The sequence below is a fragment of the Diabrotica undecimpunctata genome, chromosome 1, assembly GCF_040954645.1.
Source record: "Diabrotica undecimpunctata isolate CICGRU chromosome 1, icDiaUnde3, whole genome shotgun sequence".
Lineage (NCBI taxonomy): Eukaryota > Metazoa > Arthropoda > Insecta > Coleoptera > Chrysomelidae > Diabrotica > Diabrotica undecimpunctata.
In genome coordinates, this window is record NC_092803.1 from 5,439,860 (window position 1) to 5,465,300 (window position 25,441).

The 25,441-nt window shown below is 34.4% G+C and overlaps 2 protein-coding genes across 4 annotated transcripts in view; one reads left to right on the forward strand and one right to left on the reverse strand.

The window, feature by feature from the left end:
- The window catches only part of egh (beta-1,4-mannosyltransferase egh), a 67,559-nt gene extending 47,700 nt beyond the window's left edge, over nucleotides 1-19,859 (reverse strand). For both annotated transcript variants that reach the window (XR_011951320.1, XM_072536200.1), the window contains exon 1: nucleotides 19,437-19,859. Coding sequence is in view for 1 of the 2 variants with exons in the window: in XM_072536200.1 (XP_072392301.1) it covers nucleotides 19,437-19,775 (339 nt within the window). In the remaining variant the exon portion in view is untranslated. The remainder of the gene's footprint in view (nucleotides 1-19,436) is intronic.
- A 1,713-nt stretch (nucleotides 19,860-21,572) lies between these two features.
- Nucleotides 21,573-25,441, forward strand: part of Synd (protein kinase C and casein kinase substrate in neurons protein Synd) — a 77,465-nt gene continuing 73,596 nt past the window's right edge. Inside the window, exon 1 of one of the 2 annotated variants that reach the window (XM_072536195.1) lies at nucleotides 21,573-21,898. The gene's annotated coding sequence lies outside the window, so the exon portion shown is untranslated. The remainder of the gene's footprint in view (nucleotides 21,899-25,441) is intronic. The other variant, XM_072536191.1, reaches the window with a different exon arrangement.

Consider the following 25,441-nt stretch of genomic DNA (forward strand, 5'->3'; position numbering starts at 1 on the left):
TCTCGTTCCTCTTCTTTGCTTGTGCTTAACCATTTCAATCTTGTTTTATTCTGTTCTTCCAATGCACTCATCGTCAAACAAATTATTTCTTCTTGTATTTTGCATTTTGCCAACCACTTTCTCTGCTGCATTGTCATTTTCTTGTTTGATTTTTTTCCACTGTTCCTCCATTTGTTGTTCTTTGAACTGCATCTCTGTATTTACTTCTTCTTACTTCTTTGTACGTCCCGTTTTCTTCATGCCTTTCGCCTTTCACTCTTCGTTGTTTTTATTTTACATTTTGTAATCACTAGCATATAGTCCGAATCGATGTTGGCCCCTCTGTGAGATCTAACGTCATTTATCGATTGTTTATGTGTCATTTTAATAAGTACATGGTCTATTTGATTTCCCTCCAGACTTCCTGGTCTCATTCATGTTATATTGGTCTTTGCCCGTCCCGCGTGAAACCCTAGTTTTTATGACCTATCTCGGGAATAAAGTACAAAGGAACAGTTCTAACTATATTTTTTTTAATTAAAATAATTGTCTAGTTAGTCACACAATTTTGCTAATGATAATGTTATCTGCTTCACTTATATTGAAAATTTGAGCACGCAACTAAATATTTTAAAGAAGACTTTAAAATAGTATCGAAAATATCAATATGAGGTACATTTCTGGGAGTATTTTATTTGAATATATTTTATCTGATTCCATGAAATCAACTTCAGTTGATGAGCTTTTATCTGTCTGACAAGTGATTAGTATTTAAGAAGATCACATATTAACGGCAATAAAACTCTATTGTTAATAATTCCATTGAAAAAACTCTGTTGTTAATTATACCACTGCAAAATACTTGTATGTTAAATTAATTTCTTATAAATTGAGAAAAAATTATGTCGATTCGATAATTGGATAAAAATTGACGTCAGCCAAACAATCTGAAAATAGATAACGCTAATTAAACTATAATATTAACACGATTTATTTATCTCTATCATCACAGTTAAATTTCCATCAAATTAATTCATGTGTATTAACAGGTGCAACGAAAGTTAATTCATTAAAATTGAAAAAAAATATAATCCAAACAACGTATCCGGTAGTAAGATGAAAGTATTTGCCAAAATAAACAGTACCGAAAGTGAATATTGTATTTATGTTTTTATTCTACATAATTTACATATTCAAAATTTGCACCATTGCGGCGCAAAGAAGCTATAACTATTTTGCAGATTATCCAACATATTTATAAGGGTGGCTACTGCATTGTGATGATCTTTTGACCAGAGAAAAAACAAAAATTTCCGGAGAAAATAAAACAAAAAACAATAACAACACACAAAAGCGGATAGTTCGTAGCTTTATCTATCTCTATATAAAATCGTGGACAAACGCAGTACAGTGTAGGCCCAGGTAATTTGATTATGTTTATATACATACACTAATTATGATTTTATGTTTCAGGACAACCTACAAAAAAAAAACTACAAAAACACAAAAACCGGCGAACGCCACAAAAAAATATTAAAATTTCCGCGACGAAGGTTGGCAATCATCACTGCTATTCTAACTTTTGACACTTGTAGCGTTTTAAATTTTTCTTTTAACTACGAAATATTGATATGTTATAAATTTCTAAAGACGCCCCCGTTTGTCTGTTTGCAACGCAGTTAAAATGTTGAGATATGTTTCCTTCTATTTTTGTTTAAGTTGTTGAATTTAAGTTGAGAAATGTCTCAAGGTTAATTTTCGGGTGGATTCAGCAAATGGTAGGCAATGCGGGAGAAGAAGGGGTGTTGCTAACCGGCGATTGAAATAAAAACGAAAAGGACAGTTGAGTTGAGTAGGTTTGGGAACGAAGTCAGGTTGAACGGACGTGTGGGCAGTTTAAGTTGTCAAAACCGGCAAAATTTGTGGAATTTGTGAAAATTTACTCTCTGTAATATGACAGATTAGGAAAGACTAACCACTATTTTGCCAAATATTTAAGGATTTGTGCCATGTACCAGAGTTTTGAAATGCTGTAAAAAGCTGCCTATTAGGGTGTGTCCAATAGTGCAATGTGCCGGTGAGTTGGTTCCAACCTCATCTATATTTGTCTCTGGTCGTCTTCCCAGACCAGCTTGAAGTGAAGCAATCCCTTTTGTCTAGCAGAGGTTCCAGTATATTTCCATTTAAATCTCAGAAATTTTAGTGCTTATTTTATGTGAAAATCAAGGTAACTTTTTTTTGTGTTTAAACTTTTAAAATAAAAATAGACATTTTTTTAATCATTGCTTTCATAATTTAAATAGTCAATAATATAAATAAAAGGTTTTAATAATTTATTCGTATTATAAATCTTAGGGTGTGGCTATGCTGTCATTTTAATTGTTCCCTGTTAAATTTGACATATGACAGCTTTGGCATATGATTCATATTTTGTGACATTAGTTTGTTTTGTTTGTAAAAACAAAGGTTGATCTGTATAAATAGTTGTTATTTTACTTGTAACAAGTTATGTAGCAATGCTCACTTGTAAACAAATAGAACACATGTAAGTTTTTTTGTAATTTTGTATTTTGCAACTTTTAATAATTTTTGTGCAATCTATATGTTTGATAACTGTTTGTTTGAGACAAAAATAAACGTTTGATTTGTTTCTCCAACCATTTTGTTTATTTTACTTTAGAAAAATCTCCTAACCCCTGTTTGTGTTTCTTTATTTTAGGGAAAAAGAAATTTTCTTTCTTCCAGCAGGAAGTTTTCTTCGAAGCGGCGTCCGAATAAAAATAGCTAGAGGTATTTCTTCTTGACTTTATTTGTCCATTTGTCCAGGAGATTTATGTAAGTATCCCTTTGTTTCATATTCTGGTAGTTACCCCAATCCGACACCCTGTCTTTTACTTATCCACGACCCCAGCTCTCCAACTAACCCCTGAGTTCGCATAGTAGCGTTTATTTTGCTTGCCCTATCTTGACCCCCATTAGTTTCTGTCCCCAATTTTATAAGTACCCCTATTTTCTTACCCTATGATAAGCAATATATTATCGTTACACACTACAGCCCGAAAGAGTTCAGTCGAGCTGCATCCAAACCATTATCTGAGGTTTCTCAGCCAGGACATTCTTCTTTTACCTATTCTGCGCTTTCCTTGAATCTTTCCCTGCATTATTAGTTTTAGGAATTCATATCTGTCACCACGTGTTATATGATTCAGATATTGTAGTTTTCTTATTTTGATGGAATCCAGTATCTCACTGCTGTTCTTTATTCTTCTTAGTACTTCTTCATTGGTTATTCTGTCTTGTCCAGGAGATTCTCAGCATTCTTCGATATGTCCACATTTCAAATACTTCCAGTTTATTGAGACACTGTTTGGCAAGCAGCAAATAACTGGTAAGAAATTCATCAAACGAAAATTTATGCCCAGTTAGATTATTTTATTATTTTGAAATTAATGGAAAAAAGGGGACCAACGATCTTATCAGACAGACTCTTTCTTACCGTTCACTCCAACTGGAAGGATGGATCTTGGTTCAAAAACTGTCCACTTGGAATCAACACCGTATCTATGTGGACAAAAATATCAGCTGAAAAAATTGGAATAGACACAAAAAAACATAAAATAACAAACCATTCTCATCGATCTTCAGCTGTGTCAGCCTTGTTCAAGAAAGGTGTTTCTGAACAGGAGTTAATTAAATTAACGGGTCACTCGAATGCAAGCTCTCTAAAACCAATACTGCAGCCTGCTGGATTCCAGTCACCACCAGAAGTTGATCGAAAATCTCAGAACAACAAATAAAGCTGGACCTTCGAGTTCCCAAATGCTACACGCCAATAATACACAAAATCATGCTTTGGTAGAAAAGAATGGGCAAACTTCTATATACACGGTTCACAATTTGTCGATAGCTCACTACAAGTTTAACCCTAATTAGAGAGCTGAAATACAGAGAGGATAGGTAATACGATATAATAGTAAAAACCAACCTGAAACTGACGGTTTAAGATGTTTTCGACTAACCCACCTTGTATCTGAAGGAATACAATACCTTATAATCCTATTACGAGGGTATTTTGAATGCTTACAGATGTGTTACACCAGTGTCGTAGAGTATATGATTGAAACATTTTTTTGAACTAAATAAATATATTTTTTAAATCGTACCTATGTAAATTGTATTTCTTAATAAAACTTCTTTATTTTATTCAAAAATAAAAAGTTTCTTGCCATTTGTAAAAGATACATTTATTTAATTAAGGGGAAAGGCGCCAAATGTCGCCTGGCAAAATTTCCAATGTGTTTTAAATGTATCCATTATTTTCGAATCCGGAGATAACTAATAAATATTTTTGAAAAATTTAAACGCAGAATGAAAGATTACATTATTACTCAGGGCAGAAAGTCCCTGAAAACTTCTACAATGTTTATTTTAATATGTTATGTAACAGAGGTGAAAATAAAAGAGAAAATATAGTATAATTTTTAATTGAAAATATTGCATGCAAAAGAAACTTTTTATTTATTCTAAAAAATATATCATTCTGCCTTTAAATTTTTCAAAAATGCTGTTTAGTTTTCTCAGGATTTGAAAAAAAAAATGGATACATTTAAAACACATTGAACATTTTGACAGGCGACATTTTGCGCCTTTCCCCTTTAATACCTTACGATTACAACTATTATTACTTACCTTATATAATTACGATTAGAAAACTATTCAAATTCAAAATAAATAGGATCAACTTCGGAATCCGAGTCATCTTGAGGGTTAGTAATTAGCGCTTGTGTCTCTACGGTCGCATCAATTATGTTATCAAGATCCCACATTTTTTGTTCTTCTTCTATTACATGCCTTACTACATCTTTCCAGTTTTGTTCTGTAATATGTTGTAAAGACTCGTATAACAATTCACGTACAGCTTGTATTTTATATAACGTATTTTTTCTAGCCACATAACTTTTCATTTGTGCCCAAATGAGTTCAATTGGATTTATTTCGCAGTGGTAGGGTAGAAGTCTAAGGACTGTAATGTTTCGCCTTTCCGCCATTTTGTCAACTACGTATTCCTTGAACTTAGATTTGTGTTGCCGGGCAATTTTTAGAAGTTCTGCTTTTACCATTCCATCTTCGTAAGGCAGATACTTATTCCGCAGCCAGTCAAGAATATCCTGTTTCTTCCACGCAGTCGTTGGAAGTCTTTCTACTAGTCGTGAATGATAAGGTGCATTATCTAATACCATAATTGAATTTGGTGGTATGTGTTCAATCATCTGCTCAAAATACTCTTCGAAAACATCAGCTGTCATCTCCTCGTGATAGTCTTTTGTGCTTTTGGACTGAAATTCCAACAAACCATGCTTAACAAATCCTTTTTCACTGAAAATGTGAGAAATTATTAATCTACTGCCTTTACCAGAAGGTGGGGAGATACCAGTAGACCAACCTTCCATAAAGGCTTGCCTGGAGCTTATTATATTTTTATCTGACCAAATTTTTTTTAGAGTATGACCTGAGTTTACCCACGTTTCATCCTGGTAGAAGATGGGCCTTCCTTCAGCCCGGAATTTTCGTATGGATCTTAGATAATTTCTTCTCCAACATATTATCTCCTCCCGGTCAATCAAAAGTGATTTTCGGTCTGATTTCTCCCACCGGAAATTTAATTCCTTTAAAACTTGCCACAATTTAGTTCGTCCGATATGAGGCAAATCCGGGTCGTCTCTAACTTCTTGTAAAATTTTGTTTAGGTTTGGTATTTCTTTTTTGAAAAAAATCCATGAATTTTCCTTCGAATACCATTTTTGGCAAATTCATCAATTTCAATAGGCTTTTTCCCTCTCTTTAAGTGTTCGTTTCTGTTTGGGTTAGCTATACCGTGTTTTTTTCTTTCTGATAGGAACCTATATATAGTTGACTCTCCTACGCCAGTCATGTTGGCACAACTTTCGACTATGTTGCGAACAGTGTTTGTGAGATTCTGAGAAACCAGAGCATCGTGAACATTCAGGACAATAGTCTTCTCTCTTGGTGAATAGACAGATTTACTGACTGTACGCAACAGTACCGGTGTAAAACTTGATGATGTTGATGATGAAGCCATCACAAACAATCCAACAAAACGAGCACGAGCGAAAGGTACGTATATGTTCGTAGGTATATGGAATAAAACATCACTCACGCACTGCATATAATTCGCAAAAGAAATATTCGAGACGCTAATTACTGCCGTAGACTCGGACACACCGACGAGCCGTAAATTACATGCGATCAAAAACGTACTAAACAAAAAAATCGTTTTCGTTCGTAATATCTTCACCCTTTTAAGTTAAGTTTCGAATATAAACTGAACAAACGAGGCATGTGGCCAAAGCATACCCATTATAAGAGATAAGGTATTCTTATTTACAAAATTGTTAATGGTTAAATTCTTATTTTTATTAATATAATATAATTACACAACATTAGCCGTGAAAGTTTTAATTGTTTTTTGCTAAATATATTAGTACTAAAATATTATTAATATTATATATATATATTGTTACAAACATGCTCTCGGCATGGCCCAGGTAACGGTTGCATTGCATCTCTAATACCCTTCCAGAAGCTTCTCCGTGTATCGAGTGCGAGAGAGAATAACCGGTCACGTAGGCGAACTAGAGGTGGGACAACGCCAGAATATTCTCGAACGTAGTAACTGTAGTATATATATAGGTAACAATGTTAGAAGTGAGTTAGTTGATAAGAGAGTACCGAACTGTAAACTATAAATAAATATATTTATATAAATTCGAACCGCTCGTTTTATTTAATCACGCTACAGTTGGTGTCAGGTGTGGGGTTTGCAAATAAATTCAGCAGTGATTTTTGAAAAAGACTTTTGAACTTTTGAAAAGTATTGTTCGTCGGGAAAATTCGCGTAGTTCGGTAGTGACCTTTGTACGAAAGAACATTTAAAAAAGTACGTGTGTGCCTGACCAAAGATGCTGCTAGTAGAACTTTCGGTAAAACAGTTGCGTGAGCAACTGGAAGAACGCGATGAAGACTGCAGCGGGTCCAAGAAGATACTCCAAGAACGACTGAAGACTGTTCTCAACAAGAATGGAGAAGACCCAGAGACATTCCAGTTCCAGTCAGCAGACGAAGCCGTTTTAACTAAAATAATTGATGGAAAATTCGAGAATGTTTCCAAAAGATTCGATGAAACGTCGCAAATGATAGAAGAAACTTCTAAAAAAACTGATGATAAATTCGAGACTGTTTCCAAAAGATTCGATGAAACGTCTCAAATGATCGAAGAAACTTCTCAAATTATTAAAGAAACAGCTAGACAAAACGACGAGAAATTCGAAAATATGTCTAGAAGATTCGACGAAGTATGTAATCAAAACAATGAGAAATTTGAAGAAGTCTCAAGAACATTTGATAAGATACAGAAAAATGTTAACGACAAGATAGAAGACGTAGAAGAGAAGATCAAACAATTAGAGACCATGATAACTAACACAAAAGTGCTACCACCAGTTAATACAATAGCCTTAGATCCGGTAGTGAAAGAAGAATCACCTAGAGACGAAACGACACATAATATGAGATTCAAATTGCCACCATTTGATGGAAAGTCCTCTTGGTCCATATACCTTAGACAATTTGAAGCTATTTCGACAGCCAATCATTGGACAGAACAAGAAAAAGCTGTTTCCTTGACTGCTGCTTTACGAGGTGATGCTGCGGATATCCTAAGATCGATTCCTAAGGGTCAAGAAAAATGTTACCAGACCTTGTTCACTCGACTAGACAAACGTTACGGAGATGCCCATCTACAACAAGTCTACAAGGCGCAACTAAGAAGTAGAATTCAACGAGCAAGTGAAAATTTGCAAGAGTTTGAAGCAGATGTGGCTCGTATAGTGCGGTTGGCTTATCCAGAGGTACCAGACAACATTTTAGAAGAAATTGCTGTAGATACCTTCGTCAATGGGTTAAAAGAAAGTGAATTACAGAAAGCTTTACGACTAGCAAGACCGAAACTTCTAGATGAAGCGCTCGCTATTGCCTTGGAACATGAAACAGCTAGTCAAACTTCACGGAGTCATCGAGTAAGAACCATTGAAGAGGGCGACGAACCAAACGATGAACGTCTGGAAGAAATGGTACGAAAAGTAGTTCGTAACACGATGCCGAAGAGACGCGAGCCCAGATGTTGGAATTGCGGTGACGTAGGTCATATTCGCCGTAATTGCAAGAAAATGATACAACAGTCGGAAAACTAGAACGGGTCGACAACAAGGGGCAACTGCCGACCTCGAGAAACACAGCCCCCATAGTAACTGTGAACATTACGTCCTCAGGTGGAATTCATAGCTTGTACATAGAGGGTCGTATCAACAATAAATGTAGATCGTTTTTGGTAGATACAGGTGCAACGAGAACTATTGCACGGCCAGAAGTAGTACGAGGCCATCTTAAATTATTGCCTGCAACAGTAAAGCTTAGAACACCAACTGGTGAGATAATTAATACATATGGCGAGGCTAATATGTCAGTATCCATTGGCCAGACCACAGTGAAACATACAGTATTAATTGCAGAGATCTCCGATGAGTTCATATTGGGGATGGATTTACTAAGGAAAGTTGGGGCTGTATTGAATGTCAAAGATGGAGTTCTCGAGATCAGTGGTGAAGAATTGCCGTTTCATGAAGACAAAGAAGATGTTATCAGCTTAATAACTACTTGTGACGTAACAATACCCGGTAATAGTGAGAAAATTTTGATGACCAGACCTGATGGTTACTGCCGAGAGGGAAGTTTAAGGATGGTCGAAGATGTGAATAATGCCGAGTTCCTAACGGCAAAAGCTTTGGTGAGAATTCGAGATGTCATTCCTGTAAGAGTTATGAATTTAAAGGGAACTGCTATTAAGTTAAGTAAAAGAACTTTGATCGGACAGTGTGTTCCCGTGGCTTCGATTTGTTCCATGAATACTAATGAGAAACCGTCGAAATCTAAGTATCCAAAGGAGCTTGTTGAGACGATGATTAAAACGTGCCAAGACCTTGATGATGAACGAACAAAAAAAGTGAAGTCTATGCTGATAGAATTTCAAGATGTTTTTGCCATGGATAAGAAGGATAATGGCAAAACAAGCATAGTAAAGCATAAAATTAATACCGGAGACGCTCAGCCAATCAGACAACAACCTAGACGACTTCCATTTGCGAAAAGAGATGAAGCCGAAGACATCATCAAAGATATGAACAAACAAGGGGTAATTGAACCATCAAATAGTCCATGGACATCACCAGTAGTGCTAGTAAAGAAGAAAGATGGTTCAACACGTTTTTGTATTGACTACCGACAGCTCAATGCAGTAACTAAAAAAGATAGTTATCCTTTGCCCCGAATAGACGATACTTTGGATACACTTTCTGGTTCTCGTTGGTTCTCCACACTCGATCTGAAAAGTGGATATTGGCAAGTAGACATGGAGCCAGCTGATCGTGAAAAAACCGCATTCTCGATAGGATCAGGGCTTTGGCAGTTTACAGTTATGCCCTTTGGTTTATGTAATGCCCCGGCCACATTTGAAAGATTAATGGAGGCAGTTTTAAGAGGTCTAACATGGAAAACATGCCTGGTTTATTTGGATGATGTAATTGTGGTTGGAAGATCCTTCGATGAACATGCCAATAATCTGACAGAAGTCTTTCAACGATTGAGGGCAGCGAATTTAAAGTTAAGTCCAAAGAAATGTCACTTGTTTCGACGAGAAGTGAAGTACTTGGGACATATTGTAGCAAGTAATGGTGTAACAGCTGATCCTGAAAAACTTTCAGCAATTAAGGATTGGCCTGTACCAAGAGATAAACACGAAATTAGAAGTTTTCTTGGCCTATGTACATATTACCGACGTTTTGTTAAAGGATTTGCCAACATCTCCAAGCCATTAACAAAGTTGACAGAAGAAGGCAAAGAATATACATGGGGCGAAGAGTGTCAAAGAGCTTTCGAAAACTTACAAATGGCTCTAACCAGCGCACCGATTTTAAGCTACCCTAGACAGGCAGGAAAATTTGTGTTGGACACCGATGCAAGCAACAGTGCAATAGGAGCTGTTCTCTCACAAATCCAAGATGGACAGGAGAAAGTCATCGCTTACTTTAGCAAAGTCTTGTCAAAACCAGAAAGAAACTATTGCGTTACTAGGAGAGAATTGCTAGGCGTAGTAAAGGCTTGCGAGCATTTCCATTGTATGGCAGAAAGTTTCTTCTTCGCACGGATCACGCTGCTCTAAAATGGCTTCTACAATTCCGTAATCCAGAGGGCCAGATGGCAAGATGGTTAGAACGATTGCAAGAATATGATTACGAGATCGAACACAGGGCTGGCAGAGTTCATTCAAATGCTGATGCCCTTTCGAGACGGCCGTGCAGTGCAAACTGTAATCACTGTCTTAAATTAGAAGAACGACTTTGCCCCGTGAGACGAACCACCGTCATTAATGATCAATGGCAGCCTCAACAGCTACAAGACGCTCAAGCAGATGATCCATGTATAAAAAGAGTATTGGATTGGATGCGTCGAAGTGAAAGACCTTCTTGGCAAGACATTAGTGCATGTAGTCCAGAAGTCAAGTGTTACTGGAGCCAATGGAATTGTCTAGTGCTGAAAGATGATCTTCTGTATAGAACCTTTGAGAACGATGATGGTACAGAAACTAAGCTTCAGTTGATTGTACCTAAAAGTAAAGTGTCAGAAGTATTGCGTCAGTTGCATGACGGTGCATCAGGTGGACACTTTGGTATCACGAAGACTCTGCAAAAGGTTCGGGAACGGTTCTATTGGGTGAACTGTAAAGATGATGTAAGAAGATGGTGCCGGAAATGTGAACTGTGTGCAACCAGTAATGGGCCAGCTGGTAAAAAGAGGGCACCCATGAGACAGTACAATGTTGGTAGTCCTATGGAAAGAGTAGCAATCGACATTGCAGGTCCACTTCCAGAGACAAATGATGGAAATAAATATATCCTGGTAGCCATGGATTATTTTACGAAATGGACTGAGGCCTATGCGATACCAAATCAAGAAGCTGCTACCGTTGCAGAGGTACTTGTTAAAGAATTCTTTAGCCGATTTGGTGTTCCTTTGGAGATCCACTCCGACCAAGGGCGAAACTTTGAGTCAACCCTATTCCAAAACGTTTGTAAATTGATTGGTGTCAATAAGACCAGAACGACACCCCTGCATCCTCAATCAGATGGAATGGTCGAGAGAATGAACCGAACAATGGGTAAACACCTGTCCAAAGTTGTATCAGAACATCAAAGAGATTGGGACCAGCACATTCATTTATTCCTAATGGCCTACCGCTCGGCCGTGAATGAAACTACAGGCCAGACTCCAACCTGTCTGATGTTAGGTCGTGAAGTTCGTTTACCCTGCGACCTAGAGTTTGGCTGCAGACCTTCCGAAGAACATGTTGCAAGCGAAGATTATGTCGACCGCCTGAAGTTAAGAATGAACAACATTCATGAACTTGCCCGACAACACATCCAGATAGCCAGTGACAGAATGAAAGATCAATATGATTCTCGATGCAAGAGTGAAAGCTATGAAGTAGGTGATCTTGTTTGGCTTTATAATCCACAACGTCGTCGAGGCTTGTCTCCCAAACTGCAAAGACAATGGGAAGGTCCATATGAAATTAAAAAGAAAATAAATGACGTAATATACCGAATTAAGAAGTTGCCGAAAGGTAAACCAAAAGTAGTTCACATAAATCGTCTTGCACCATATGCTGGCTCAAATGAAACAGAAGAAGCACGAACCCTTCAACATGAGAGCAAAGATGACCGGCGACCAAGCTTTAATGAATTTATGTCAAATTACGCAGAGAGAAAGAGTGCTAGATTCGGCGTGACCACAGAAGTTCAGCAGGATCTTTTTAGTGTTCCGCATAACGTCTCTCTAGCCCACTGTGTTGCCCAAGATCTTGAGATGACTAAAGGAATCTCATCCGTATTTTATAAGAAATTCGGTCGTTTGGACGAGTTAAAAAACCAGCAGCCTAAAGTTGGAAGAGTACTGAGATTAGAAGATGGTTCTCGATCTTTGTTGTATATGGTGACTAGGAGGTCGTATACAGACAGGGCAAGCTACGAGGATATATGGCGTGCTCTAACTAATTTGAAGAAAATTGTGTGCAATTACGACATCAAGAATTTGGCCTTACCCAAGATAGGCCATGCACTAGATAATCTGGATTGGAAGATTGTCAGAAGCATGCTTGAAGTAATCTTCCGAGAAACCGGCGTACGAATTACTGTGTGTTGCATTAACCCGATGAGATCGTATCCTTCAAAGTCAGTAGACTGTTATTTCTTTCTAAAGGGTTCATGCAGAGCTGGAGAGTCCTGTAGATTCCGCCATCCTGTGCCTACATATAGAGTTGCTGATCGGGACGATCAGATTTAAAAGGGGAGCAGTGTTACAAACATGCTCTCGGCATGGCCCAGGTAACGGTTGCATTGCATCTCTAATACCCTTCCAGAAGCTTCTCCGTGTATCGAGTGCGAGAGAGAATAACCGGTCACGTAGGCGAACTAGAGGTGGGACAACGCCAGAATATTCTCGAACGTAGTAACTGTAGTATATATATAGGTAACAATGTTAGAAGTGAGTTAGTCGATAAGAGAGTACCGAACTGTAAAGTTATAAATAAATATATGTATATAAATTCGAACCGCTCGTTTTATTTAAAAACGCTACAATATATATATATATATATATATATATATATATATATATAACAGTATTAAAAAATATTATATTATTATTTAATGAATAAACACCTCAGGAACGCCTATGGTTTACGACCGTTTTATGAGTTTGAGGCACATTTCGTGCTCTCAACAATTTATGAACGGAGAATAGTTTATAATAATTGTACATTTAATATTGTTAACAAATAAATAAAGATTATGTTTCGTTGATATGGTGAAATTTTGACAAAATCACTCGACTGACGTCTCGTGATTTAATAATTGTCAAAATTTAATTCGCGAAAATTGCCAGGCAACAAACTTTCATACCAGTGGAAAATATTTCCGGCAAAATTTTCTCTCTTATGATATTTATACGAAAAAATATAAAAAAATATAAAAAATACGAAATGCAAAAAAAAAATAGTCGGTTTATACTCTGCTGTAGGGGTAACCCGCTCGCCTATAAACCTTTAAAAAGTTAAAAAAAAAACCGCCCCACCTATTTAGTATAGGGGTAAATTTACCCCCAAAATAGCCGTTTTTTCGAACTTATTATCAAATCGCATATAAAAGCTTTAAAAATATTAATTTATTATTTATAAAAAAACGTTGAAAATGTTTATTTATAAGTTTTAAGTCTCACGAATTGAATCTCGTTGGAATTAAAAAAAAAATGATATAGGAAGGCATAAAAGTGTCTCCCAAATTAAAATGCATCTTTTGGAAGACGCCGTCCGCAGTGGTGAGAAACAACTAAAAGTTCCAAAAAAATTATAACCATAAATATAATAGTTTTTTTTTAATATTTAAAAATTGCCTTTTTTCCAATTTAGAAAGTAAAAATCCCCTTAAATTATTTTAATCTCTTAAATTATTACTTTAATCTATTTTTAATACACGGGCAACAGCGTTCTCACAATTCTCGAGACCACATATCCCCTCATTTAAACCTAATTTATTTCAATTGAATTCAACATCGAATCAACATTTCTCTCGTACTCAGCTCCGCTTGACGAATTTTCGATCAGTTTACGACAAGTTTCGATCGGAATGCCTTTAACAAGCCGGCTGTGATAAGATGCATTATCCAATACTATGACAGATACTATCAACACCCTGGAGAATGTTCTCGAACCACTTCTGGAAGCATGTGTAGTTCACGTATTCATGATCGTCCCCTGTTTTCTTTGATGTAAAAACAATGCAGAATCAATGCTCTATCATCCGCGTATGTAGTAATTCCCCATTTATTTTTATTGCATGTTGTTGGCCTTCAAGTGCTTTTTTGAATAGCTGATATGAATATGAAATGAATGGGGACAGAACACAAACCCGTCTATATGTTTCATTGTTGAATAGATATTTCGTTGGTTATACTATTCCCATTTATCATATCAATTTCTTTGTAAGAATCCATTTTCACTATGTATTCCAAAACGTACCATTTATATCTATTTATATATTATATTTACATCTTTTGCATCCATTGTCCAATTTTTATGGTTTGCATTAATTTGTGATAGTCTATAGACTAAAGGTTGAACCCAATAATACGACTTTTATGAAGATATTATTCGCTAGACTAAACAAAAACCCAATAACGTGTTTTTAACTATGTATAATCAGACTTCGGGCAAACAAATAAAATCTGTTCATGTTATTCCATCGCCTTCAGATGGGATTCACGGAAACAGTCGCAAAACTTCTTGGCTCGGAGAATGTGAATGTTTAGAAACTGCCGGTAAATGGTAAAATGTTAAGGAGCGATTACAGAACGTGGAGTTGCGTTCTTCATCGGCAAAGAGAAATAAAAAAAAAAAGACAAAATATAAAGACGGAAACCAACACAACGTGTTATTTGGGATCTAACGAAATTGTGTTAGGTTTTTTATCATCGTATAAATTACCCAACTTAATAAAATTTTTAACACCAATACTGATGGCGTACAACAGACTTAACCCTCAATACTCACCATCTGAAAATATTTACTAATTTTGCAATAAGGTGGGATGCCAACCGTTGTCTCTTTTCTGATCGTTAATATCGATTTTCTGTTTCTCTTTGAGTAAAACGACCTTCAAGTTGAATATTATGCCGTTTTTAGCTTCCAACCGTTGGTAGAGTGTATTAGAAAAAATAGTACAACTGGATTTGAATATCTAAGAGAAAAATATGAGGATGCAAGAAATTCAACAGTAAATGGAAAAATTACATAAAAAATAAAATATATACCAAATGAATGTTTTAAGGACCCATGTACGTACCTAATTATCATTTTCCCAATACATGATCACAATCTTATTTCTAAAACAAGTATTTTTGCTTAACTGATTACTTCGTAATCAGGTGTCTCATTTTTACGTAAAGTCCACTTGATATAATAATACCAGTACATTCGATAGGAATTTTCTCATCATATGACTAACAAAATTCGTTGTGCACAATTTCACAAATAGTATTACCATTTTTATTGTAGGAATTTCCACGAAACTGAGAGTGGTAAACAAGATTTATAATCTACCTTGAGAAAAAACCGATATAATATGAAAGTTGTCTGTACATTGTTACTAAATTTTATCACAAAAACGATTTTTATAAATATAAAATCAAAACATTGTTTACATCAAGAGTGGAACATAATTAATATTTTTAGTTTGTGTATTAATAATTTTTCACTTCTAGCGTATTTTATTAGAGTTTGTATGGAAATGACACAGCAATAGCAGTGAGAAGTCTGGATCCAAACCTAGCGATCAGATGCTTACAACACGACACAGATTCTACATGGATAGAATGGTCCAACCAGGCAAAATACTTATAGTACAAAATCCCACTGCAGGATCACTACGTTCATAACGTAGTTCACATTTTTACATACATTTAAAATTAGGAGAATACATTGATAATACGTTGCCAGTCAAAAAGTGGCCGCTAATATTTATAATTCAATTAATAGTAATTAGTTTTTGACAAATATTTTATTTCGTTAATTTATTTTTTAAATAAAATACGCTGCTCATGGCGTATATGCATATTTTTTTATATCAAATTAAAGCTAATTTTTTTCTTAATATGATGATATAGGATTGCCTGAGAAAAAATGGGGGAAAATATGTTTATTATTATATACAGTCCATCTAATTTACTTATCGTTGCACGTCATTATCATTGACAGAGATCGAAGTTTACAAAAATTGATCAATACAATAATGAAACTATATTAAAAATCACAGAGTTCAGCAAAATTCTATGACACAGAAAAATTATTCGCGCGGACAGTTTCTTTGGTTTTTTGCTGAATAAACTCCTCACAGCAGGCTACGATATGATCCATGCATAACAAACATTTGCAAAATGTGCAAAAATATAGGGTTTTGATTTCCTTGTAGTATTTGCAATGCCCTCTTTTACCTGGTGGTGGATTAGGTCGGTTTTGTGTCGGCATTCCAGTGTATTTCATAACAGCTTGTCGAATGTTAGAATGGAATCCTGACGTTGTAGCCCTTGATTCCAAATAACTTTTTACTAGGTCTCCTCGTAATTTTTTAATAAATTGTCTTCATTGTTTGGTATATTCCATATTGTTCTTATTATTTTTGGTAATTACAAAAGCGTTTATGCTGGCGATATTTAGGACCCAATAAAAAATTACAAGTGGCCATCGTTTAGTATTTCTAAAATTTATATACACATCGTAAGATGACGCCATTTTATCTACAATATCTACTCCACATTTGGTATCATTATAGAATAAAATCATCTCTGGCTTCTTGCTAGTTTCGTCTACTGCATCAGTGTGATGACAAGATGAAACTATTAACACATTTTTATTCTTTTTGGGTATATCGAATCGTACCCACCACTGTTAGGCTGTGATCTGATCCATGAATTATATTCTCCCGCCGTGTGCGAATACTTGAAGGTGGTGCAAATTTCTTTCATTCATTTCCATCCTTTGCATAATAATATAATCTCCTGTCAGATTGTTCTTTGTTAATTGTTTGTTCTTCAACCGATGGTGTTGCTTCCAGGATATCCTCTTGCTCAGATTCCTGTCATATCTAATCTATCTAGCAGACCTAGATAGATAAAAATTATATCTGGAGTTTGTTCGATGGTGGGTAATTTGGAAAGGTTTGGTAAGCCTAGTTTGCCTAAAAGGGAAATGGAGGTATTTTTTTCTAAATGTTGGGGATGGGGTGGACTAAAACTATGGGAGCGCAATATATTGTACAGCATAGTTAAATCCTTGTACATACGTCTGACCTGAAGAGTTGAAAAAACTTTCAATGTTGAAGTAATTGATTTCTTCAGCTGTATGGTGATCTTTAAATGAAATAAATCTTAGGTATTTATGTTGAACCCCTTCAATAGCCTGCATATGAACATTATAGTGGGGGAACAGACAACTGAACAGTAATCCAAGTGAGGTCTCTTGGGGTAGAGACTCTAAAGTACAACCTTTTTCTAGCAGAGATTTGGTTGGTGGGGTTTCTGCTACAACTAAAGACCATTAACTGGCACTTTTAACATTGAGTTCCATACCATGTATTTCACACCAGTGGTTCAAATGGTTCAAATCTGCTTGTAGGTTTTGGTAATCATAAATATTCATGATCTTATAAAGTTTTAAATCATCTGCGAACATGAGAGAGTGTGAATAGACAAAACAGGAGACAATATCATTCACCTTGATATTAAAGAGAAGAGGACCTGGGTGCAAACCTTGAGGTACACCAGATGGTACCTCTATCCCATCGATTGGAAGCCTTGAATACACACTATTTGTATTCTCTCTATTAGATAAGAAGATAACCACTTTAAAAGTTGCCCCTAAAAACCCAGACTACGTAAATTATTAATTAAAACTTTATGGTTTACATGATCAAATGCCTTTGTAAAATCCGTATACACAGCCCTTCCTCCAAAGATTACAAAATAAAATCAATGAAAGTCAATAGATTAAGCTCAGTTGACTGGTGATGAATAAATCCAAATTGTTGGTCTGTAAAATACCATTTTAGGCTAGCACCTAAATAGTCAGAAACAAGGCTCTCAAATACTTTCATAATACAACTAAGAATGCACTTTTGAATGAATTTTTCTATATTTGTTTTAGAGGTCCTAGGTACAATAACAATAATTGGAAATCACAGACTACAAAAGTAATTTTCATTGTTGTTTACATCTATTAGACTATTTACTAATATTTCTTGCAGTAAATTAATTCGATCAATTATTCAATCATTGGCCAGACAACAAAAAGGATAACATAACAGTATAACATCTAAATAGATCTGTATCTAAATAGTCTAAATATAAAAAGATAAAATAAATAAAATCGTTTTTACTAACAACCAGTATATTTGTAATGATGTAGACATTACTTGTGCTGACCAAATTTTAATTGGCTTTAAACTCATTCTGATTATTTCTGTTGTTATAGCTAGCTCATAATAAAGGGCTGAATGTTACTCATCAAAATGGATGTAGACCTTGCAAAATTAGTATATTTATCATGTTACATAAATGTGCTTCACTCTCCCCAATTTCTTATTGTTACAACAAATCACTTTGCCTGAACTTTTTAGGTTTTAAGGTTTTTTTAATGGTAAGAAAGGCAAATCTCCACATAAAGATCCCCACTGCTTGTATGTTTCTAAAATATTAACCATAGAATTGCCATTTATTTAATATTTTGGATGCCAATTTCTATTTTTTTGAGTTGAAACTACTCTTAAAATGCTATAAAATGAATGAATTTCCTGAAATTCTTCAAAAGAGGTTGGTTTCATTCCATGATATAAATCGAATTGTGCCTGGCACAAAGACAACAAAGGGTATGTAGCTCAAATTAATTAAGTAAAAGGCAAAAAACAATATAATGATTGTTTACTTACAACATAATCTTTTATGGCATACAATTTTTGGAAGAAATTTGAGAATGAAATGCATCTGAATGGTAAAAAGTATAGCACACCTGGTCCATCAAATGGAGGGTTGTTATTCCAATTAGATATTATTAAATAACCTCTTATACAATATTATTAAATATTTTCTGATCCAGAAAACAATGTTGGTATTTTAAACCAATATTATCAATAAAAAGAATTTGAGACCTCACAGTTAAACTGTATGGGGTATGAAATAAGGATTTATTAAAATATTTGTTAAGATTTATTCATTGTAAAGAATGTTATTTATTATAAAGAATAAAGTCTTTTAACGTCATGATTGTTTTTGACTGTGCATTCAGCTATTTTTGACAAAAGTCCAAAAACTATAGTCCAACAATTACTTATATGATAAAGGTTTTTATTTTCATTGCCAATTCTGGGATAATTAATTCCTTGTCGATTCCAAGGTGCATCTTCTCTACTTAGAACTTAAAAATGTGCGGAATTTACCAGCAATAATACATTATAACTTAGAAGACCTTGTTAGTTGACTCAAGGTCTTTGCTATGAATATCATAACAGAAATAAACAATTGATTTCGATCTTTTTGCAGGTGAACAAAAAATTTAACAGAAAAAAAGATTTGGATTATGTATTAATAAAACTTAATATTAGTGGGTTTGTACGTTTTTCATTTCAAAATACTGAGAACAGCGCTTTTGATATAAAATTGATTAGAATACCCTAAACAATGAGTCACACTTATTTACACTGCATTAAATATGCGGTACTTACCAATTGCGGAAAATCACCTCTGGTTACGATCCTGATGCAAATAAAAGGCGCAAGAAGCGGGGATCCCTTCAACACCACTTTTTCCGGAAAAGCGTTGTACAGCGTTAAACCCAAACAATTGAAAATCACTTGGGGCAGAGGTAGAAAAGTAAGAAATCTTAAAATATAGAGAAGTGTAGCACCGAAAACACCGTACTGTATCCATGGATTCAACTCTGTCGGCGGTACAAACACCCCTTCACCGAAACTCTTTATGCCCCCAGTAAATATTTCGAAAAAGATTATCACATTTAGAAATAGAAGGCAATGTAAATAGTGTTTAGCTTTACTGGAGAGCATCGTAATTTCCTTAGTTTCGAACGAATTTACCTAACTACATCCCACCAAAGGTGGTGGTTGAATACTGAAAGAGCGAGAGGAAACGAACCAAAATTTAAAGTGAAACAATCTTATCTGCTGTCAAAAGAGGCAAGTGACTTATGACGTAATTCAACATTGACATGCTGCATAACCGTTATTTAAATTACTCGAGACTACATAGGCGGAACACTAAAATTTAATATCAAATAAATAAAACTACAATAATTTCATTTACTCATCTAAAACTATTTCTAAAAATGTTTATATTTATATTAGAACATAATTATAAGATTATACTAGTTGCTTTGTTTTAGTATATTAATCAGTGAGTACGAAGGCACCTCATTATAAATAGAAGCTTACTACAACATTCGTTATTATTAGTCCATAAAACAAATATAGAAATAGGGTACATACCATTCAATAGCGAATGTAATACCCAATTGTTAAGTGATGTATGAATTTTTGCACCATTTGGTATAATTTGTGACATTATTATTTTTTAACTTACCATTCGATATTTCATAAAAATATAAATCTTACTATACATTCAACTCTTTAAATTAATATTACAAAACGCCTATGGATTCTCGAGAAAATTAAAGGTCCCTGTCAATTTATACATAAACAAGAATTTACAATTTAAAATGTCAAAATTTGTTCAAAAAGAAAAAACAGAGGTTTATTACAGTACCTGTTATAAAAATATCTTTAATGCAAAACTCAAAATACAATTTTCAAAACGTTCAAAACTCTGTTTGAGTCGAAGATCCAAATTCTAGGTCACTGAGATAAGTAGTCAGTTCTTCAAACAGTGGCGGACTACAGAAAAAATTAATATATGAAAATTCTATATTATAATAGTTAATACATTATAAAACATTTTGAAATAAATAATAGCGACATATGTAGAAATTGTAGCTTCTTAGGGTTTTAAGATTTATTCAAAAATAGAGTAGGTACTATATTGCTCAAATTTACTTCGATAGACTGTGAAATGTGATATTGTGAAATGTGATCTCATATTAAAGATATCAATGTGCAACTCCTTAAAACCTTGACGTATTATTTTAGAACCAAGTGAGAAAAGAAAAATTTGAAATGAAAAAACAAATACCGAAGTACATTAATATTTTGTAATGAGACAAGCACTTTTTTATTTATACATTAGGAAATATAGGATTATGAAGATATTTCGGAAAAACATCAGATATAAAACGTGAAATTCAGTGTAATGTTTAAATTCTATTCAAATTATTCAATGTTTCGTTTTCTGGAAGCACAAATACTTCGTACTTTTGTACTTTTTATATAGCTAGCGAATCTTTCATATAATATAATGTATGTAACAAGTTTATGAAAATTTTTATTGTTTCCGTATTTAGCATGTATTTCTAAAAACGTTTACGATTTATTAATTTGAATAGGTGTAACTTTTAATGAAGCCCCTTATTGAACCTTTAAATAACTACTACTGTCTAATAAAGGAAGCACAGTTATTATCAATATTGTTTGAATTGATTTAACCTTTGATTCATTGTTCCAATAAAATTTTATTATCACACTACACAAAATCCGTCCAAGGGACGCCTATGTGTGAATCTTCAGCTACAGTATCCCTGAGCATTATTGATTATCCAGTGACAAACAATTGTCTACTAAGAAATTGTACAACTTTTTAGAGATACTTCGAACTGTCAGTCTAGTTAATCCCCATCCACATACACACATCTGATTATTTTTCCAGTTTATTCCAGTAGTTGCAACAATTCTTCGCTTACTTTTTATAGGAGAACCGTCGACGACTTAGTCGGCCGGTTGTGTTATGGTATGTAAACTTATGATTGCGAACGACTCTGATAATGGATCCACCCGGACTCCGGAGTATCTAAATCAAACGCATCTCAAGGTTCGAGTTGGTTGTGTCGTTGTCAGGAATTTCGTACCTTCGGGCTTTTAGACTTTTTTTATTTCTGAAAACAAAATAAATATTGAAGCAATAAAATTCTGTTAAGTTGAACTAGTTTATTCTAATTTCGAGCGAGTGAAGACGGTACTATTAGAACAGCAAGTGTGGATACAGTGATCAGGCGAAAAACTAGGTAAATAAAAGATAATTTCATTTTAAGTCATTAAGTAACGTTAATTTTATTAGTACGTGTCTGGTAAGGGTGTACTATACAATGGCAATGCCAAATCGCATTGAAAGTGGGTTTTAAAGTAAGGCATTTGGCTTTTTTATTGTACAGGTTTTGTGAAAAAGTAGGCAGGTAGTTCCAAAACAGGTACTCACCTACATGTCAGAATCACGCGGGATCAAATAGACTCTATTAAAAAAGCTATTGAGGTAAATATCTACCGTGATTTCTTTTTTGGAAACTGTATTATTTACTCCTTGCTTTATTGCATACAGTGTGTTTCAACAAAAAGCTTTAACCATTCATTATATACTTCTTAAACCATTGAGGAATGATACACATGTAGATGTCAAACTGATTTTTTAAATGCTTTTGACAGATGTAATTTTAAAGTTCTTATGGCCAAGTTTGCAGTGTTGTTTTTTAATAACAAGCCAATTTCATGGCTGCAAAGTTTACTATTGTAGAGAACACCATGGATCTAGCTGGACACCACTTCTGTTTTTGCTGTCTGAATCTAAAATCTACATTATTTAAAGTGTGTAGGTACTTTGTGTGTGTATAATTTGAAATTATGTACAGTCATTTCATGTGAGACTGAATTGGCAGATAGGTTTAAATGCAAATGCAATGTGCAAATGAATTCAGGGTGTCTTCTGGCAAATTTTTTGGTCTCCCTTTGATCATACTCACAGGATCATTTATAATACAAGATGTTACATGTTTCACACACTTCAGCTCTTTATTAGAATGTATTACGGTACAGAAAAGCCACATGTCCAAGTGTCCTTCAGAAAACCTTAGAAGAAGGAATTGTACAAATATTTCTTTACTTTTTCTAGAAATCTCATGCCTGGTTTTAAGTTTTACTCATATTTTATGTGAAAAACTGTTTTCTTTACTGAGTTACAATGTTTCACAAATTGATACCATTGGTTCTAAGATTTCTATTTGTCCAGTGGTTAATTTTTATTTAAGGTACAGATGAGAAGGCAAAAAAATGCATATTTAAAAAAAAACTTTTTTCTCAGCTTCTTTAAGTATTAGATATGAACATGAATTTTTTTAAATATTATTTTATTCATTATTTTATTCATTATATAACAAAAAAAATCCAACGGGAGTATCTAAAGAAAGCAAAGAAATAAATTTTTTTTGAAAATATGCTTTATTTAGCTTTCTAATCTGTATATTTCAAATATATTTCATTTTTTGATCATATAAAGATTTGTAGGAATGTTTCTAAAACAGTTTCTGGGATGTATTGACAAGAGCATCATTTTAGAATTTGTTGTCAGGGAACAGCACAGTTTATTGAAAATAAAAATTGAAAATTTCTCTGTATATCTGCCCTAATGATCCTAGATATAATTTTATTAATGTGACTTGAAAAGGATAGTTTTGAATCAATCAAAACATGTATATCCATTTTTATTCCTACATACCAAAGCTATAATCCTAGAGAATTCACCAGTTTTCTGTGGTGTTACTTAGTTAGACAATACTTTTCCCCATGTGATGAGGTGGAGCACAGTAATCTCAGAACAATTTTCACCATATGCTCAGTCATTTGTGCTGCAGTTATCTCGTGATTTGCTGATTGAGGATGGTGTCTTATTCAATCAACAAGACAATTTCATGGTCTCAGTTGATCTGTAGATATTTATTTTGTTATACCATATTCATACTTACCTGTCCTCTTCTCATTTATATTCATAGGACATTCCTTATTAGGCACTTTGTTGGAGATAATAACTTCTCTGCCCAGCCTGTCCTGTGCGGAATCTAACAGCTGAAACTGGCAGTCCCAGACAAGTACAGCATCTTTTAGTGTTGCCTGTAATAAGAAAACGATATGCATCTATATGGATAAATGGATAAATTCTTCTTTTTTGGAAATATTAGCTCATCACATTCATTTTATGAAGAAAGTGCTTAATTATAAAAACCATAAATATAACAGTAGAAAACAGCAGACTGGCAAGGATTCCTTTAACTAAAATAGCATGTTACATCTTACAATGCAGTGATGATGGTAGCAACATTATTTATAATTCATAAACAGTTTTTGTATTGCAAATAAAAATTTTTGTTGCTTCTTGACATGCATTGGTCAAAATTCAAATGACATTTGTGCTGTTTTTATAACTGCTGATAAAATCTGGGAGGAGCACTATCTACTTCCATTTCTCAGGATAAGTCCAAAGGAGGAGGATGTTTTGTCCAAACAAGACAAAATCCAGGAGGAAAGATTATGGCAATTGTGTTTTAGACTCTCATAAAATTATTTTGGACACAACTATCGTTGGAATAAGTCTGTATAGCTAGCAGGAATCTACTCTCTTTCTCTTTCCAATGGTGGTACAGCCCCAATCAAGCCTTGGCCTTCTCCAAACTACACCTCCAACCTTGCCGACCTTCAATCTGCAATCTTCTCCAAGTTCTTACATAGAGCAAATTTCGTGTGTCTGCTGCCTTATTTTTGGTAGCAGGAAACTACACTTGACTGCAAAATTATCCAGAAAATCTATGTTTACAATATTTTTTCACCTATAATTTGCAGATTTCATCATATGACTCAAGTTTTTTGTCAATTTTTTGTGGGTATCTTAATTTCAGTTATTTCCATATGCTCGTAATCTATTTGTCTTTTGACGGTTTGTTGATAGTTGTTAGGTTTTCTGTAAATAATGATTTTGGTATAAGTGTAAAGAAGTCAAAAGTGTAAAAAACAAAACTATTGGCAAGAGAAGAAGCAACTGAAGCTCTCAGCTAAATCGATTGAGGAAAGCAAATTTTATGTTCAATCTACCTGATAATGGCACTCTTTTGACTGCAGATCATTATCGACAGTGCTTAGAATTTATGAGGATTCTTTTTAATTGGGATATGAATGAATTGCATTGCATTTTATTTACCAATAAGTCTTTTTTCATGCCAGAGCTATATAACTAGAATCGCATTTCTACAGTACAATAGAAAAAAGCCCTGTAATTATCCAATCCTTATACCAATGTTTTCAAAAATATTTGTTATTTTAAAGTCAAAAACCATCATCAGGCCCTTACGGTTTTTTCACAATTTCCTTCCATCCTTCCCTGTCCTGGGCTAGTTGTTTGGCTTCATGTAACCCTTGGTTAATCAATATTTTTGTTTGATCTACCCAACGGCTTGGAGATCTTTCCCTAGGTCTCTTTCCTTCAACTCTACCCTCGACTATTAGTTTTTCTGTTGTGCCTGTTCTTCTAGTAATGTGTCCAAAATACTGCAAATATCTCTGTTGTATTTGTTTAAGCAATCTATCCTTTACTTTAAGTTGTTCTACTATCGATACATTCGTGTGATGATCAATCCAGGATATTCTTAACATGCAGCGGTATACCCACATTTCTAGCATCTAAAAATAAACTAGATGCAAAAGCATCTAGTTTATTTTTATCCGCTTTCTTTGAGGTCCACGTTTCGGATGCATATGTGGCTATGGGAAAAATGAGTGCCCTTACCAGC